The sequence below is a fragment of the Arachis ipaensis genome, chromosome B08 (genome assembly GCF_000816755.2).
Source record: "Arachis ipaensis cultivar K30076 chromosome B08, Araip1.1, whole genome shotgun sequence".
In the NCBI taxonomy this organism is placed as follows: Eukaryota; Viridiplantae; Streptophyta; class Magnoliopsida; order Fabales; family Fabaceae; genus Arachis; species Arachis ipaensis.
The window spans coordinates 9503319-9519396 of record NC_029792.2 but is presented as its reverse complement, the minus strand read 5'-3'; the positions used below and the strand labels follow the sequence as shown (position 1 = coordinate 9519396).

The window sequence follows — 16078 nt, the reverse complement described above, 5'->3', positions numbered from 1 at the left end:
AAAAAAAAAACCATTTTTTTAAATGTAATTTCAAATTCAATATCACAAGATTCTATTTCAAGTTGTATTAAACCAATAACTAACTCAAGATAACAAAATGTCCTTACCCCAATCTTATTCCGAGTACTGCATGCTAGTTTTCCAGTCTCTAAATTCAGAAGTGCTGCTACATCTTTACCAGGAAACATTTTTTGATGACATACATTACATAGTTTCTCTGCTGCTATCCGTTTTCGCCGTCTCAATTCTTTTCTTGCAGCCTTGCTCGAAATTATTTGAGCAAGAAGCTGCTTGTCATTTTGATCAATAGGCAATCTTGTCGTGGAATCCTTTGAGGTTTCTGTAGACGAATCATGTGATCTTTTCTTTCTCTTTCGGCCTCCATCTCCCTCACTTTCTGAGTCTGACACACTAGCAGATGACAATGACGATATTTTCTTTCTCTTTCGGCCATCATCTCTCTCACTTTCTGACTCTGACATACTAGCAGACGGCAGAGATGACTTGTCTTCTTCAAATATCCGCCCCAAGTCACCATTATAGGAGAAAATAACAAGAGCAAAATCATGCTTTGTAACCTTGCCATAATCTTGTTCAACATTCTTCTCTTGTCCTAACCATTCACACCATATTCTTCTAACCCCGCTGACCCGATGATCCTTCTCAAGGAACCTGGCAGCAATCTTTCCCCAGCCTATATTCCTGACCTTTATATCAACATTTTCGTCCCCAAATTGCAACTTCCGAATCACCAAAGTATGACCATCATCCAGTGTATCATCAGCTGAACTTGGTTGAACATCTGACTGAATGGGTTCATCAATCTTCACAAGAGAGAGATCCTTGTCACTGTCAATGTCTGTAAGCTTCAACAGCTTTATCCGACTAGCATCTGTTGTTTCCAAGTCTTTATCTGTTTCACTTGAATTATGAAAGAAAACAAGACCATCATTAAAAGGCCAGGGATTTGGTTTCAGAAGAGTGATCTTAGCAGTAGACAGTCTCAGCGTATGCAAATTGCCTCTCAAATGTTGATACAGAACATCATCAGTGAAACACGTCTTAAGACACAGAATGCAGAAAAAAACGTTGTTCTTCTTTCCAAGCTTACGTAGCTCAACGTAGGGATGCCCTTGTGCTCTAACATTTCTCAGTATTTTCTTTGCCAATTGTTCTTTCAGCTCAGCAATAGTAGCCTTCGAAAGTCCTTTATTCTTCCCTCTCATTTCGAATTTCCTCCAAAAGCAACCAAATCCAAGATTCAACACCACAAACTTCAAGAACCACCACAAACACTCAGATACAACGAGAATTGCTCCAAAATTACAAAAAACACAAGCTTCTAACGCTTCTTCCAGATCAAGATTCCACGAAAACTCATGCTAGCTCAGCTCCAAATCCTAGGGATTCCAATTTCCACAACAGCAAGACAGAAAAGATTTTTCATACTGACAACAGTTTCAATCGACAGGAAATTTGACTAAAATTCAGCTCCCGCACAAGCATTGACCAACACAAACAGCAAGAATTCGAAACGCATGGCAAGAAGCCGCAAGTCAACTATCCTAATTCCTGGAATTTCGAGCTAAACAGCGAAGAACAAAAGACGAACACCGAAAAAGCGAGAAGAGTAAAACAGCTAAATCGAAGTGGAGGAAGAACCTTTTCAAAACGACGTCGTAAAACCAGATATTCGTTGCGTGGCACGTATAGAAGAAGTGTTAGGTAATTGCGGAGATCGAGCATGTCTGATGAAGGCGTCGAGGAGCAGTGAGAGAACTTCACAGGAGCGCGAATCCTCCATTGGCATCTCCATCTGCCGCAGAGAAACGGAGAAGGGGAAGGTGTTTGGACGGAGAGAAAGCGCGATAAAGTGAGGGAAAATTGAGAGGGAAAGAAAGAAAATAAACCAAGAAAATGAAAAAGAAACTGGAGAGAGAGAAGAAAAAAGGGAAAACTAATCGTAACTGAAATTTCAATTGGAGAAATGAAGAGTATTTGTTATGGCTATGAAAATGTGATGGTAGTAGCACGATTCTCGTGGTGGATTAAATAGTGCCCCGCATCGGTGGGTGTGAGGAGTTTGGTGATCTGTGCCGGATTCGTTTCTGGCCGTTTGATTCTTGTCGATCTAACGGTGCTTGAGTGCCGTTGAAGCTTTTTGGATAAGGGACTACCAGATTACTGGGAGTTGAAGCAGATTCGAATTTTGAATTTAGATGCTTTTAGACAATTTTTTTTGTTTAATTATTGATTTGATATTTATAGTTTTGCGAAATTTTTAATTAAATTTTTATATATTTTTTTTTAAATTGGATATTTACACTAATTTATTTTTTTAATTAAATCTTTAATTAGCTTAATTATATAAAAAATTGACTAAAAAAAATTAATGCAGAAATTCAAATAAAAAATATAAAAATTTAATTAAAAATTTCGCAAAACTATTGAACCAATAGAGTAATTAAATTTTTTTTTTCACTATCCTAGTCTCAAATAATTTCATAATTTCTAAAACTAACCTAATTATTATTAGCATTTAGCTCTAATGCTCTACCATAGATAGATATGAAAGATACACATATCACATTATTTTAGTTTGTTGAATAATTGAGCACAATATATAATAAACAGGTATATTTTATATTTATAAGATGGTATAGTTTTTTTCATTATTGAGTTGGTATAAATCTGGATCTCATATTTTATTTATTTATTTCCTATCTTAATCATATCAAGGAAGGCATAATAAGAGTGAATATTCCATTTCATCCTCTTTATTCCCACCCATAAGAAAGAGGTTCAATCAAAAGGGCATGACTTAACATTAACAGTGACACACAAATATTGTGATCTGCATTTACATAGAATCGTAGATCATGAGAATCAACCGTTTTAGACGTCTTAATATTTTTGGTTAATTGATATGCAAGTTTCTTCAATTTTATTCAATGTTCAAATAAGACTCTATCATTTAAAAAATCGTAACTGAATTATTACTTTTAACAAATTTTTACAGTGATATTAGAGTATGATGTGTTTAACTAGAGTGTGAACTATAGATTATGCAAATGAGACTAAAAGATTTATCATTTTAAATTTTTAAAAAATTTATAAGCACAAATTTGACCTATAATATAGTTTTATTCTTTGAAAGAATAGTAGAATATACGATACCAACAAGGTGTCGTTTATGGTGTCCATAAATTTTGATGGCTATGTTGGAGTGAAACCCCATAATGGTCCCTCAGATTCAGCCCGTGCACCAATGTTACCCCTGACTTTCGAAATGCTCTAATTGCACCCTTCAGATTGAGCTCCGTGCGAAATCCTGGTCCCTCCACCCAATTCCGGCGTGACTCAGCAGCCGGAGCGCTGAGCTGGCAGCTTATTGTCCACGTAGGCAGCCTTAAACGGCTAGCTGATGTGGAGGATCTTCAAGCAATGTCGAAATTCACTGAATTAGTCCCTGGTACCAACTATAAACCCTAAGTTGTTCTTCCCTCTTCGTATGTGAATTGGTTCGTCGTCCAACTCTCCCTCTTCTTCCCTCTTATTCTTCTTCTTCGTCCTCTCCCGCCATGAGTGACAGTCAAGCTTCTCGTAGGTCGAATCGCTCATCTGCGACTGGAATCTGGAGAGGGAACAATGTGCGTGCCCGGCGTTCAGGAGTTCCCGAGTGGTGTGGTTGTGGGTGTAGGCCTATGCTTCGGTGGTCAGGGACGGAGAGTCATCCTAATAAGCCGTTCTTCGGGTGTCCGAATTATAACGTGAGTGCAATTACTGGCTGACATTTGGCTGAAATTTATAGTGTTGGTTACTTGAGGTAGTTGTTTGATAAGGTTGATGCATGTTTGCAGACCAGTGGAAAGAATTGGTGTGGGTTATTTGTCTGGGCAGATGCGGTAAAGGATGAGGTGCCGCTGAAGTCTGATGAAGAAGATGAGCAAGGTGGGATGAAGATGAACATTGCATGGAAGGTGGGCAAACTGGAAGCAGATGTGAGAAATGTAAGCTGATGGTCCAAGTGCTTGGTTTAGGGGTATTTATGTTAGTTGTGTTTGTGTTGATGTTACTGTTGAAGGTTTGATTAGGGTGAGAGCTGAAACACAGAACCAGTGTAATCCAGTTTATGAACAATGTAATTAACATTAGATTGTTTTTGATATGTTGAATGACTATTTGGTTTTGTTCTTGTAAACATAATTGATATGGATAAGCAACAGTAGGATGAGCTTACATAAGGCACAATTCATAACTGAATCACAATAAAAATAGTTCATATAAAATTTTGCAATAATGCATTGATAACAATAACAAGCCAAAAAATTCTGAGCATTGTTTTAGGTAGATTCTAGCAACTTAATTAGTATTTAAAAGTTGCAGAGGTGTCTATAAATCAATCACCATGACCAAACAAAAGAGACTAAGATAATTGTTTCACAAAATGTTACAATCTGTCATAATCTCAACCTAACGCTAGGATGATATTCACTTCTTTCTTGGCGGTTTGAACCCTGGGGTTGGTACAAACTTCAGGAAGTTGGCAAGCCTTGCTGCAGTTGCCTCACTAGCTCCCTCCATTGGATTGACTGATGCAGAGCCAGCTGGAGGAGGTGACCTTCTTCTAAGTGGCAGTTTCCCAGGTCTTGTAGGTGTGTTCATGGTTTGTTCATGCTGCTGCAATACAGAAAATATTTGACATAAAGCCTATAAAATAAGACAAGTAATAATAGAAACATTACATGAAACATTATTAAACAAATACCTTTTGGGAGTTTTCAGCTTCAGAGTAGGAGGGCTGCGACAAATCAATTTCAGCCTGCTGGACATCCACATCCACAAGAGTGGCAGGAGCAGGGGCAGAGGCAGTAGCAGTAGCAGTAGCGGACGCTGTTGCAATTCCAGAGCCTGTAGCAGTAGCAGAGGCACTTGCAGTTTGAGGTGCATTGGAAGTAGTTGTTGTAGCTGACGCAGTGGCAGTTGCAGTTGCATTCTGAGCAGCAGCCTTAGGATCTTTAGCAGCAGCCGCCGCAGCTTTCTTCTTCTCAGCCTCTGCAACCTCAGACGCCTTCTTCTTCTGACACCCCCTTTTTGTATGACCTTTCTGCAAGCAATACTTGCAAGTGAATGGTCGTAGCTGTCTCTTTAGAGTGGTGGTTGGCTTGGATTTCTTGCTAGAGTGACTCCCCTCATCCGCGTCCTTCCTTCTCTTGGTTTGGAGCTGTCCAGGTTTCCTCTTAACCAAAGGTGCCAATGGTCTGTTGGCCTCAGATCTTTCCCATAATTGTTGGCCAGGTAAAGGATTTATGTGGTGGGAATAAGTGGCTTTATAGGACTCCATTGTGAGGAGCTTGTGGCAGAAATCCTCTGGCCACTTGTTGACCCTAGCAATAGCAGCACATGCGTGCACACATGGGATTCCTGCAACACCATCATCAACAATAACAAGTAGGTCCAGAGTAATTAGACTCACTAGGCAGAGTATTAAAATAAATAAGCCACAGATAAAGACATTACCTGTTAGCATCCAAAACTGACAAGTACATAGCCTTTTCCCCAGATCCACTACATGGTGTGTAGGGTGTCCATGTACCTCGAACTTCTCGTATCCGGTGTCTCCAGCCCAGATTGGTTGCCATTGCCTAGATTCCTTCCTCAGCTTCTCCAGCCTGCTCTTGATCACTGGGGGAAGTATCCCCACATGATTATCCAACTTCACTTTATTTTTGGCCATTGTCCTCATAACGAACATCCTAACCTCTTCCAGCAGTGTGATTATAGGCTTCCTCCTAGCTTCCTTAATCTTTGCGTTGAATACTTCGCACGCATTGTTACATATTGAGTCCAACTTTGGCTTGTGACTGAACTGAGATCTTGTCCAAGAATGTGTTGGCCACTTTTCCAGGTATACCCATGCCTCCGGATTAAGCCTCTTTAACTTTTCCCTATGTTCCCTGAATTCCTCGAATGTTGTGGCTCGTGCACAATCCCATAGCAACCCTCTTAGCTCTAGATCTTTCCATTGCTTGTTGAAATTCTTCCACAAATGCCACACACAGAAACGGTGATGCACATTGGGCATCACCTCCTGTACAGCATTTATGAGTCCCTGCAACACAGAGTGGATGCCAATAATAATTAACACAAATACAGCAGAGAGAAGTCTCTTGAATGCATAGTTATATCCTCACCCGTTTAGACCCCTACTTTCTTTATTATCACCATACTAGTCCCTGACTTTTTTAATTTTCACCATAATAGTCCCTGAGTTTCTAACAAAGGCACCATAAATGTCCCTAACTTTTACTATCGTGCATCTACATTAGTTCAACTCAGATATCAGCAGGCCTCTTACAGATCAAGGATATTGTAACACATTGACGCAAATAAACTGGAAACTAAATCAGATGGGATTAGCAGTAGTGTACCTTTTGCATATCAGATATGAAACACCAACCATGTGTCTTGTAATCTCCCAAATCTGCGTGCAGTAGTTCGAGGAACCATTTCCAGTTGGCAGTATTTTCAACTTCTACAACTGCCCAAGCAATGACATATATGTGGTGGTTTGCATCCTGCCCAATAGCTGAGAGAATCTGCCCTCCAAAGACAGTTTTCAGGAAAGCACCATCAAGTCCAATGAGTGGACGACATCCTGCCTTAAATCCATTCTTGCAGCCACTTAAACACACATACATTTTCTCAAATATCACTTCACTGTTTGGCTGTGGGATGGTGCAAATTTCCACAGTTGAACCCGGGTTTGTCTTCAGCAGTGTCTCCCCATAGTCCCTCACCATTGCATACTGAGCCTTTTCATCACCGTATACAAGGTTTCTAGCATCAGACAATGCCCTAGAAATCGAGTTCCTATTCAATGACAGATCATACTTGGTCTTGAAGAAGGTGTTTGCATCACAATGCCTGAAGTTGGGATACTTTCTGACTTTCTTCACCAGCTTACTAGCAACCCAGTTACGATTGGCTGCTCTGTTCTTATCCTCCCTTGCACAGCTGTGATCATCTCTGAAAGTCTTCACTTGCCAGCAAGTATTGTCTCTGTCCTTGGAAGCAAAGATGACCCAACCACATTCCTTCACTTTGCAAACTGCCCTAAGCCTATTCCTATCATTTTTATTGAACCGAATACGCCTCCCCTCCTGGATGGTGTACTCCCTAACAGCCTCTTTGAAATCCCACTTTGTATTAAACTTCATTCCAACCTCCAAGTGAAGCTCCCCGAACCTAGCCCCCTCTCTGAAAATAGGAAACACCTCATCAGACTCGGTCTCCTCTTCTAGTTCGTCTTCAGAATTGGGTGGGGTTTTCATCTCCAATGAATGCCAAGAGTTGGCACCATCAGAATCAGTCCCAGGATCGTATGCATCATAATCATCATTCTTATCAGTTCTAACTTTTCCAAAATCTACTTCAACATCAGAATTACCCTCCACATAAGCATCTTCATCAACACAAATCTTCTCCTTCATCTTATTCTTTCCCTTACCCTTATCCTGTGAAGCACTCCCCTTACTTGTTTTCTTCTTACCCTTTACCTTAGGTGAAGGAACAGGGTCCGCAGCACATGAATCAGATGAGCTGTCTTCACTTACTGGTTTATAGGGCTCATCTTCTGAACTATCATTTGTTTTAGAGGACTCCTCATCAGATGACATCAACATCACTGGGATCTTGCTACCCTGCCCTCTTTTCTGAGCCTTCGTGCCTCTTATCCCAGTGGCAGACCTGAGGCAATACCTCCTATGAACTTTTGTTTGACTTTGTTTCAGGGTGTTCTTGACCTGCTTTTTAACTTTTTGTTCAGATGGCACCTTAACAGATGCTTTTACCCCTTCCTCTCTAGGTCGACTCACATTAGCAGTAGGATTATTTTCATGATTTGGCCTAGAACCATCTTCTGGGGCAGCTGCAACATTTTCCTTAGCTTGAGTCCCAAGGTCCCTTATTTGATCATCAATGTATACCATAACCTCCTCCCCTTCTATCAGTTCAGGTGACGAAACCTGATGTTCAATGTAGATATCAACAAGCCCGGCATTCTGTGAACCCATCTCACACATCTCTCTTAGGTCTGCATCACTATTTAACTTCCTCAATCCCTCCCCTATGCTCTTTCCAGGTACAAGCCACCAGACTTCCTTCATTCTGTCATAACCTAGCTCCTTATAATAGTTTCTCAGGTAAAATACATCCAACCTATCCACCTCAACATCACCTAGGCAGTTTCTGTTGTCCGGATAGTAACCAATCTTTCCATCCACGCTCTTCTCAAAACTTCCTCCATGATGAAACATAATGTCCAGTACTTCATCCATCTGCCAGATAAGTTAACAAACAAATTAAACACATGCAACCTTTCTTTGAGGAAGAAAAAAAACAGAGCAAACCAAACCCCTGCCTAACAACGTAACCACAAAAACCTAACAACACAGAAATCTAAACAAGACACCAAACGAATATCAACTCTGCTTCAATCAAGACACCACGTGAACATCCATCAGTGAAAACCAAAAAAAAAAAATTTAAACTTCAACTACACATTCTGTATTACTAACCTTGTTGTAGCTGACGATGACGATAGCCTCTGCTTCAACCACTTCGTACCTGTGGCGTACTTCCTTCTCCTGGCAATGAACTCACTCAAGCAATAGCCAGAAAGAGCCCTAATGTCACACCATTCTCTGGACGACAGCGAGAGGAAACGTTTGAAGAGAAGTAGGAGAAAGCCTAACGAATGATCAACCCCCTCCTCAAGCAACGTTTCAATTCCCCTCCAAGGCAAAACGACGTCGTGCTGATTCATAAACGCCATCCACGCAAAACAGCGCCGTTTAAGGCTGCCTACGTGGACAATAAGCTGCCAGCTCAGCGCTCCGGCTGCTGAGTCACACCGGAATTGGGTGGAGGGACCAGGATTTCGCACGGAGCTCAATCTGAAGGGTGCAATTAGAGCATTTCGAAAGTCAGGGGTAACATTGGTGCACGGGCTGAATCTGAGGGACCATTATGGGGTTTCACTCGGCTATGCTGACTATCGATAAATAAATCACCTGGCACGGAAAGAAAAAAAAAACTATTGTTTGACTTATTATTTTGTCGATTTTAAACAAATCGATGGTGGTTTGATTTTAATAGTATGGGAGTAAAATCTACTCTTCTTTTGTAGATATTAATTTTCTATAAATATATCACAGGCCCTCGAATTAGACAAGAATTAAGATAAAAAATCAATTCAAAAAGTGCAAAAGACTAAAAGAAGTGTAAAAGGATTCGAAAAGTAAAAAAAATCGAAATGGTTTGCATTTAATTTTAAAGAAAGCGATTAAAATACCTTCGATTGAATCAAAGGACTTTAGAAACGGAAATTAAACGTGCTAAAATGTAAATTCGACATGGAAATTAAACAACACTTGAAAGATAAATTTGCTTAAAAAATAAAGTTTGCAACAAAGGTAAATTAAAAAGATAAAAACATGGAAGGAACCCTACAGAAAAGAAATTCGATTGCATACTCAGAAATTCGTTGGAATATGAGTGTGCTTGAGTTTGCCCGTTCATGTCCATTCTCATCATCTTGTGCTAGCATACACCCAATTGTGTTTGTAGATGCTGCAATGTACAACTTCAAAGGCTCATGTGGACAAACATTCGCCATTATTGGGGCCTTAGATAAATATGCCTTTATCGACTCAAATGCCTGTTGATGCTCATGTGTCCATTCGAACTGTGCATCATTCTTTAGTTTTACTAAAGGCGCAAACACTCGAGTTCGATCAGAAAGATTCGAAATAAAATTTCGAAAATAATTTACTTTTTCTAGGAACGAGTGCACTTCTTTTTTCGATTTAGGCAAAGACAATGTTAGTATTTTTTGAGTTAAGAAATTAACTAAATTAATTAGTGATGACAAACATTATTTTTGAGTAAAATAAATAATTAGTGTTGATTATAAATAAGTGTGTGTTACTAATTATTTATTATATGTTGCAGGCCAAAACTTAGTTTAGCAGCCCAAATTGGTATGAAAATAATATAGCAGGGTTGGTGGGTCAATAAATAAATAGAGCCCATGAGAAAACAAGGCTGGAAAAATCAAAACGGGCAAAAAGAAGTGATCCGATCCAAGCCCGAGTTGATTTCACCAAATCCCTCCAACTTACTCCCAAAGCAACGTTCTTCTCTCCTCTGTCTTAGTCAAATCACAAAACTCAGAAAAGTGAGAAAGAGAAAGAGAAAGCCTCTTCCCTAAGGTGATCATCAAAGAAGCAAGAAAGAGAAAATCCAAGCTTGAAACACAGAAGTCTAATCAGCAAATTCAAACCATATCAAGCTTAGGTTAAAGGTAACCCATTTCCTTTTACATGCAACACACTTTCTTCTCTTCATCTTCAACTCTCTGCCACTTCGTTTCGAGTTATATGGAAAAGAGAATTTCTGTTCCTCTCTGCTGTAAATCCACGGTCTCAAACATGTCTTGGGGACCAAGTTGGTTTTCAAGGGCTTAGATTAAGTTGACCATTGGAAGACTCTTGTGGTTGCTGCTTTATGGCTTTCGGTCAAGATGGAGAAGTCAGAAGCAAAGTTTCTACTCTGAGATTTAATGAGAAAAAGTGAGTCTGTGGGTTGGTGAAGCTCAAGGCTCAAGGAGTTGACCTAGGAAGAAGAACCCAGCAACATGCAAGGAGATAAAAGAAGACTTTCTGCTCATTCAGAAGCAAGGAGAGAAAACCAGAGTTTGAGAGTTGTGTTCTGAAAAGAAGTTCCTCTACTTGGATAATGCTTTCTTTCAAAGAAGCATTCGGCCAATACTGAAGAACTCAATCTGAGGTTTGCAAATCTGATTTTGCACATAGCGAAGAGGCTGTTGATGAAGTCAATCTCCTTCATGTTTTACAGATTGTGATGTACTTTTCTATGTTTATCTTTCTGTAATTTCTTGTGAGAAAAGGCATTGTGAGTAAGCTCAAGTAAAAGCCATGAGTGAAAAAAGGGTGAGTAATACACTTGAGAGAAAAGTCTAGAGTTATTTTCTGGTTTCTTTAGGTATGTCTATGTCTTGTATCTTGTACCTGTGAGGTATCTCTTTCTTAGTTTGGTTAGTACTAAGAGTGAATAGTTAGGTATTAGCATAGCCAATGTCAAGTTAGGTTAGAACTTGAGTGTGAAAGGATTGGGTCAATCCTGTGAAATTAGTGTATGTAATACTGTTAACTATAGTGAAAATTCTTCCATTGTTGTGGAGGAGACTGGACAGGTTGCATAGCACAAGGCAACCGAACCAGGATACATACTGGTGTTAGCTTTTCTCTTCTCTGTTGTGTTCTGTTTTCTGATATTCATGAGACAAAAATAAATTGTCTCATAAATTTTCGCTGCTGAGTACAACCAGAATCAGAATTGAAAGTTTGTTTTAAAAAGGTCATAACAGCAACTTAAAAGGAAGGCATATATTCAACACCCTTCTCTAAGCCTACCACAACCTTCAGTATTGCATCGGCCTTGATCTTATCAATTGCAATCCCTTTTTTCTGAACAACAAACCCTAGGAAATTCCCAGCCGACACACCAAAGGCACATATCAGAGGATTCATTTTAATCCCTTTTGTCGCATAGTAACAAACGCTTTCCTTAAGTGATCAATGTGTTGATCCACCGAAATCGATTTGACCATAACATCATCGATATATACTTCCATAAATCTCCTAATATACTCATGGAATATGGTATTCATTGCTCGCTGGTAAGTTGCACCGGCATTTTTCAAACCGAAAGGCATAACTACCCACTCATAAGTGCATAATGCCCAGGGACAACGGAAAGCAGTTTTGGGGACATCATCTTCTGCAATGAAGATTTGGTTATATCCTGAATAACCGTCCATAAAACTTAAAATTTCACTTTCCACTGTAGAATCGATCAGCATATATCTGCTATTGGCATGAAATACTCATCCTTTGGGGTGGCATTATTCAGATCTCTGAAATCAATGCACACCCTTAATTTTTCATTTTTCTTCTTTACGGGAACAATATTCGAAACTCATTCAACATAACGTGCGGTTCGAATAAATTTTGCTTTAATCAACCATTCTATTTCTTCCTTAATTTTGTGATTGATTTCTGGAGCAAAACGTCGAGGAGTTTGCTTCACAGGTCGAGCATTTGATTTCAATGCTAATCGATGTTCTACGAGAGAATGATCGACATCAGACATCTCATGATAATCCCAAGCAAAACAATCTTTAAATTCATGTAAAAGATGAAAAATTTCAGTTCGAAAAGGATCCGCAAGATCTTTACAGATATAAGTAATTCGAACATCATCAACAGAATCACAAATTAATTTCCTCTAAGGGATCTTAGGATTCAAATCCTTTTAAATGATCATCATCTTTTACTGAATATTTTTCAAAACACAAAGGTTCTAAATCATAGATGCAATCGAAAGAGAAATCAACAGATTAAACAGAATGAACTTGATCATTTGCTGGTTTAACAACAGCTTCATTTTCAATATAATGAACTTCTGCTATTTTATCAGCAGTATGACTAATAATATCATTCGAACTACATAATGAAAAAAAAACTTAAAACATGACTAAATTCGATTGAAGACATCGAACTCTTGCTACTAAAAGAAGAAATTGCATTCCTAAATGATCCAACTTCATCAGAAGAACCAACTTTATTCTCTACTGAAGGGAAATCACTTATATAATTATTTAAAATTACCAGGTAATCCGAGACATCTTGAGCATGTTCCATCGAATAACTCCTCGGATCCATTCTAAGATGAACAATCCCAACCAGTTGGGAAAACAATAAGATGTGGATGGCGCAGTTTCACGTCAGGCCTTCTGAAGACAAATAACAACCCTCACAATTATAAGAATTTAACACCCTGTCAACATTTAAAGGCTTCAATTTTGGACTATATACCCTAAAATTGACATGCAGCTACTCGACATACAAATTCGAATCAGCCTTAACAGTTTCAGGCTTTCCATCTTTTGTCCAAAGGAGGACACTCTGATGCACAGTAGATGATACAGCTCCAACACCGTGAATCCAGTCTCGACCCAATAAAGCATTATAACTTGCCTTCGAAGGCACCACCACAAAAATAGTGTTTTGCTCAGAAGATTCCACTTTCACCCCCAAAGTAACCAGACCGTTCGCGGGAGTAGAAGCACCGCTAAAGTCTGTCACAGCAATGTTGGTGGAAACCAAATCATCAGGATGCTTACCAACTTTCATCAGCATCCTCTCTAGTAAGAGACTTATTGCTGCTCCACCATCAATTAAAACTTTATTTACTTAATTCCGCTTAAAGTAGTAGTAATATGAAGTGGGCGAAGATGAGATTTTTGTTTTTCAGAAGGCCTCAGAAAATACCCTGGTTCACCCCCATATTGGATGAAAGAAAAAGATTCTTCAGCATCCATGTCATAATCTTCTTCAGGGTCGCCTTCATACTCACCCAAGTATTTCAGTTGGAATAATTGAAATAGTTCCAACCATTTCATCATATCCTTCCTCGAAATACTCTTCATCCAAGTCAACATCCTTGTCTTTGTCAGCCCCTGAAGTATGAACTATCGCCTTGCCTTTATCCAACTTCGCAGGGGAAGGAATACCCTTTGGGCATGTTTCCCCATCAGAGGGAAAAACTATTCGGGAGTGCACCGAAGGCATTGCCCCCTTGCCTTTGTCAGACTGAGGCTTCTTATTCTGAGGTGGACTCCTTCTTCCTCTACCTCTCGGGTATCCTCTGATCCGACCACGTTGATAGGGATATTGGTTTCGAGGAGGCCATCGATGTTCCCAATGTGGATTTTGCCGATATTGAGCATCTCAATTCTGAAATTCTTGACAATTCCGAATCAACTGGACACATACAGCCTGAGAACGGCTCATCAGAGTGATAGCATTCTGCTGAGGAGCCTTGGAACTTTGTCCCTCTACTTGCCGAATTGGTTGCCTCTGACCAGCCTGCTCCTCTTTATGAGCCAATTTTTTCTTCATCTTTTTTTTTTCAAAAATTACCGCAGCCTCAGCGTCAAATACAGCATTACATCAAGGACACAAAGATACGTCTCGATCTTTGATCTTTTGCTGCACCAAGAAATCTAACAAACCATCCCCTGCTCAAGGATATACTGATCAAACTTGTGACTCAAAATTACCTAGAGCCACATCAAAATCATAAGACATTCCAACCATATTTACTCCAAAATATGGTTCAACAAAACCGGCTTCATCATCGAAAGGATCAGCATCAACTTTCATCTCTTTCTTCCCATCATCAAACTTCAAATGTCCTTTTATAATTGCCTCATGAATCAAGTCCCTGAAACGAACACAACTGTTAATCGAATGACTAGTTGCTTGGTGAAATTTACAATAAGGTTTCCCTTTTAAATCTTTCACCGAAAGTAAAGTTCTACCCTCAGGCAGAATCAACTGTTTATCTTTAAGCAACACATCGAAAATCTGATCAAATTTCGAGATATCAAAACTATAATTCTTTCCACTCTTTAGTTTTCAATCATTCGATTTTTCACCACTAGGGAGCTTTTTAAGTAAAGAGCAAACATATGGAGGACCCTTCATAAGTTTAGCCAAATCAACCTCTGCTTGGAGATTGAACTCCTCTTTCGAGGACTCCATGGTCACATAAGCAACCTTCTCCTTTCGAGTAAAAGGTTTAATTTTTAACCTTTGTTCATTCTTGTATTTCTCCTTTTCCTTTTTCATAAGTTCGACCTGATGAACCCTTTCAGCCAAATGAGCTAAGTCAGGTATATACACATTAAGCAGTTTTCGACGCATATAAAATCCTAACCCCATAACTGCTATTTTCACCACTTCACTCTCAAATAATTATACGTAACATCTACTTCTAGCGTTTTTGAAACGTATCATATAATCATCGATAGTTTCACCATCTTCTCGTTTCAAAGCAACTAGATCAGTAACTGCTACATTCAACTCCCCTCAGTAAAATTGAGCATCAAAAGCAGTTTCTAACTGATTCCACGTTGTTATCGAATTTGGTCTAAGATTTAAAAACCAAGTAAACGCATTCTTCGTTAACGAAGAAGGAAAAAAACTTCATTTTCAAATTCTCATCATTGGCTAAGTTCCCAATCTCGATCAAATATCGAGCGACGTGTTTAGTAGTCGATTCTCCAACTTTTTCTGCAAATTTTGTGATTATTTTTGGATTTTTTACCCCTCTTGGCACTTCAGCTATTTGAACAACTTGAGAAAAAGCAGAGACAAAATGGGGTCGGTTCATAAAACCAACGTTCAAACCAACTCGATTGAGTACCTCTTCCACAATTCTTGTGACCTGATAACGTTCACCACCATGATTAGCACGTAATCGGGCTAAACCATCATCTGCATTTTGACCACGAGGAATTATTTGAGGATTCTCTCTGTTTAAAATATTGTTTTCATTTTGAAATATGTTTTCGAATCCCTCATTATTCCCCCTGACATCATGCCTTTCACCTTTATCATAATCAACAATTCGAGCAATTCGTTCAACTTGCCTTGTAAGCCGTTCGAATTTTCGATTCGTGATCAGCCATCATAGTATTTAGAATTGTAGTCATTTGTTGAGTCAATAAGTTGACTAAATCATGATGACTTTCCTCTACATGTTGTCGAAATACCGCCATGGAATTAGAAACATTCGATGTAGAGCCCATATTATAATCACGAGAGAATTCAGAATGCTGTTGTGGGTTTTGAGAATTATTTACTCCATTTACATTTCCAAAACGAACAGAAGGAACAAAACCATTCACCGGTGGAGTATAACCGGGAGGAAGGCTATAAGGAGGCCAACCAGTGGTTACTGGAGGCTGGACTAGTGGTAAGTTACCATGTGAACAAATATTAGGTCCAATATTTTCAGTTTGTACGCTAGTAACCACTGTACTTTCACTTACAACCAAGCCTTCCGAACGTGAAGTAACGTCCGAAGATTAGGGGTGACAACGGAGCGGGTAGGGGCGGGTTTTTGCTCTACTCGACTCCGCCCC

The 16078-nt window shown here is 39.3% G+C and overlaps 1 protein-coding gene across 4 annotated transcripts in view; it reads right to left on the bottom strand.

The window, feature by feature from the left end:
• LOC107613550 overlaps positions 1 to 2043 on the bottom strand; it is a 3169-nt gene extending 1126 nt beyond the window's left edge. The window contains exons 1-2 of one of the 4 annotated variants that reach the window (XM_021108831.1): positions 1663 to 2040; positions 108 to 1400 (exon numbers count right to left, since the gene is read on the bottom strand). In XM_021108831.1, the coding sequence (XP_020964490.1) occupies positions 108 to 1226 (1119 nt within the window). In that variant the 5' untranslated portion in view covers positions 1227 to 1400; positions 1663 to 2040. Of the gene's footprint in view, positions 1 to 107 lie in introns of all 4 variants that reach the window. The other 3 variants (XR_002351874.1, XM_021108832.1, XM_016315604.2) reach the window with 3 other exon arrangements.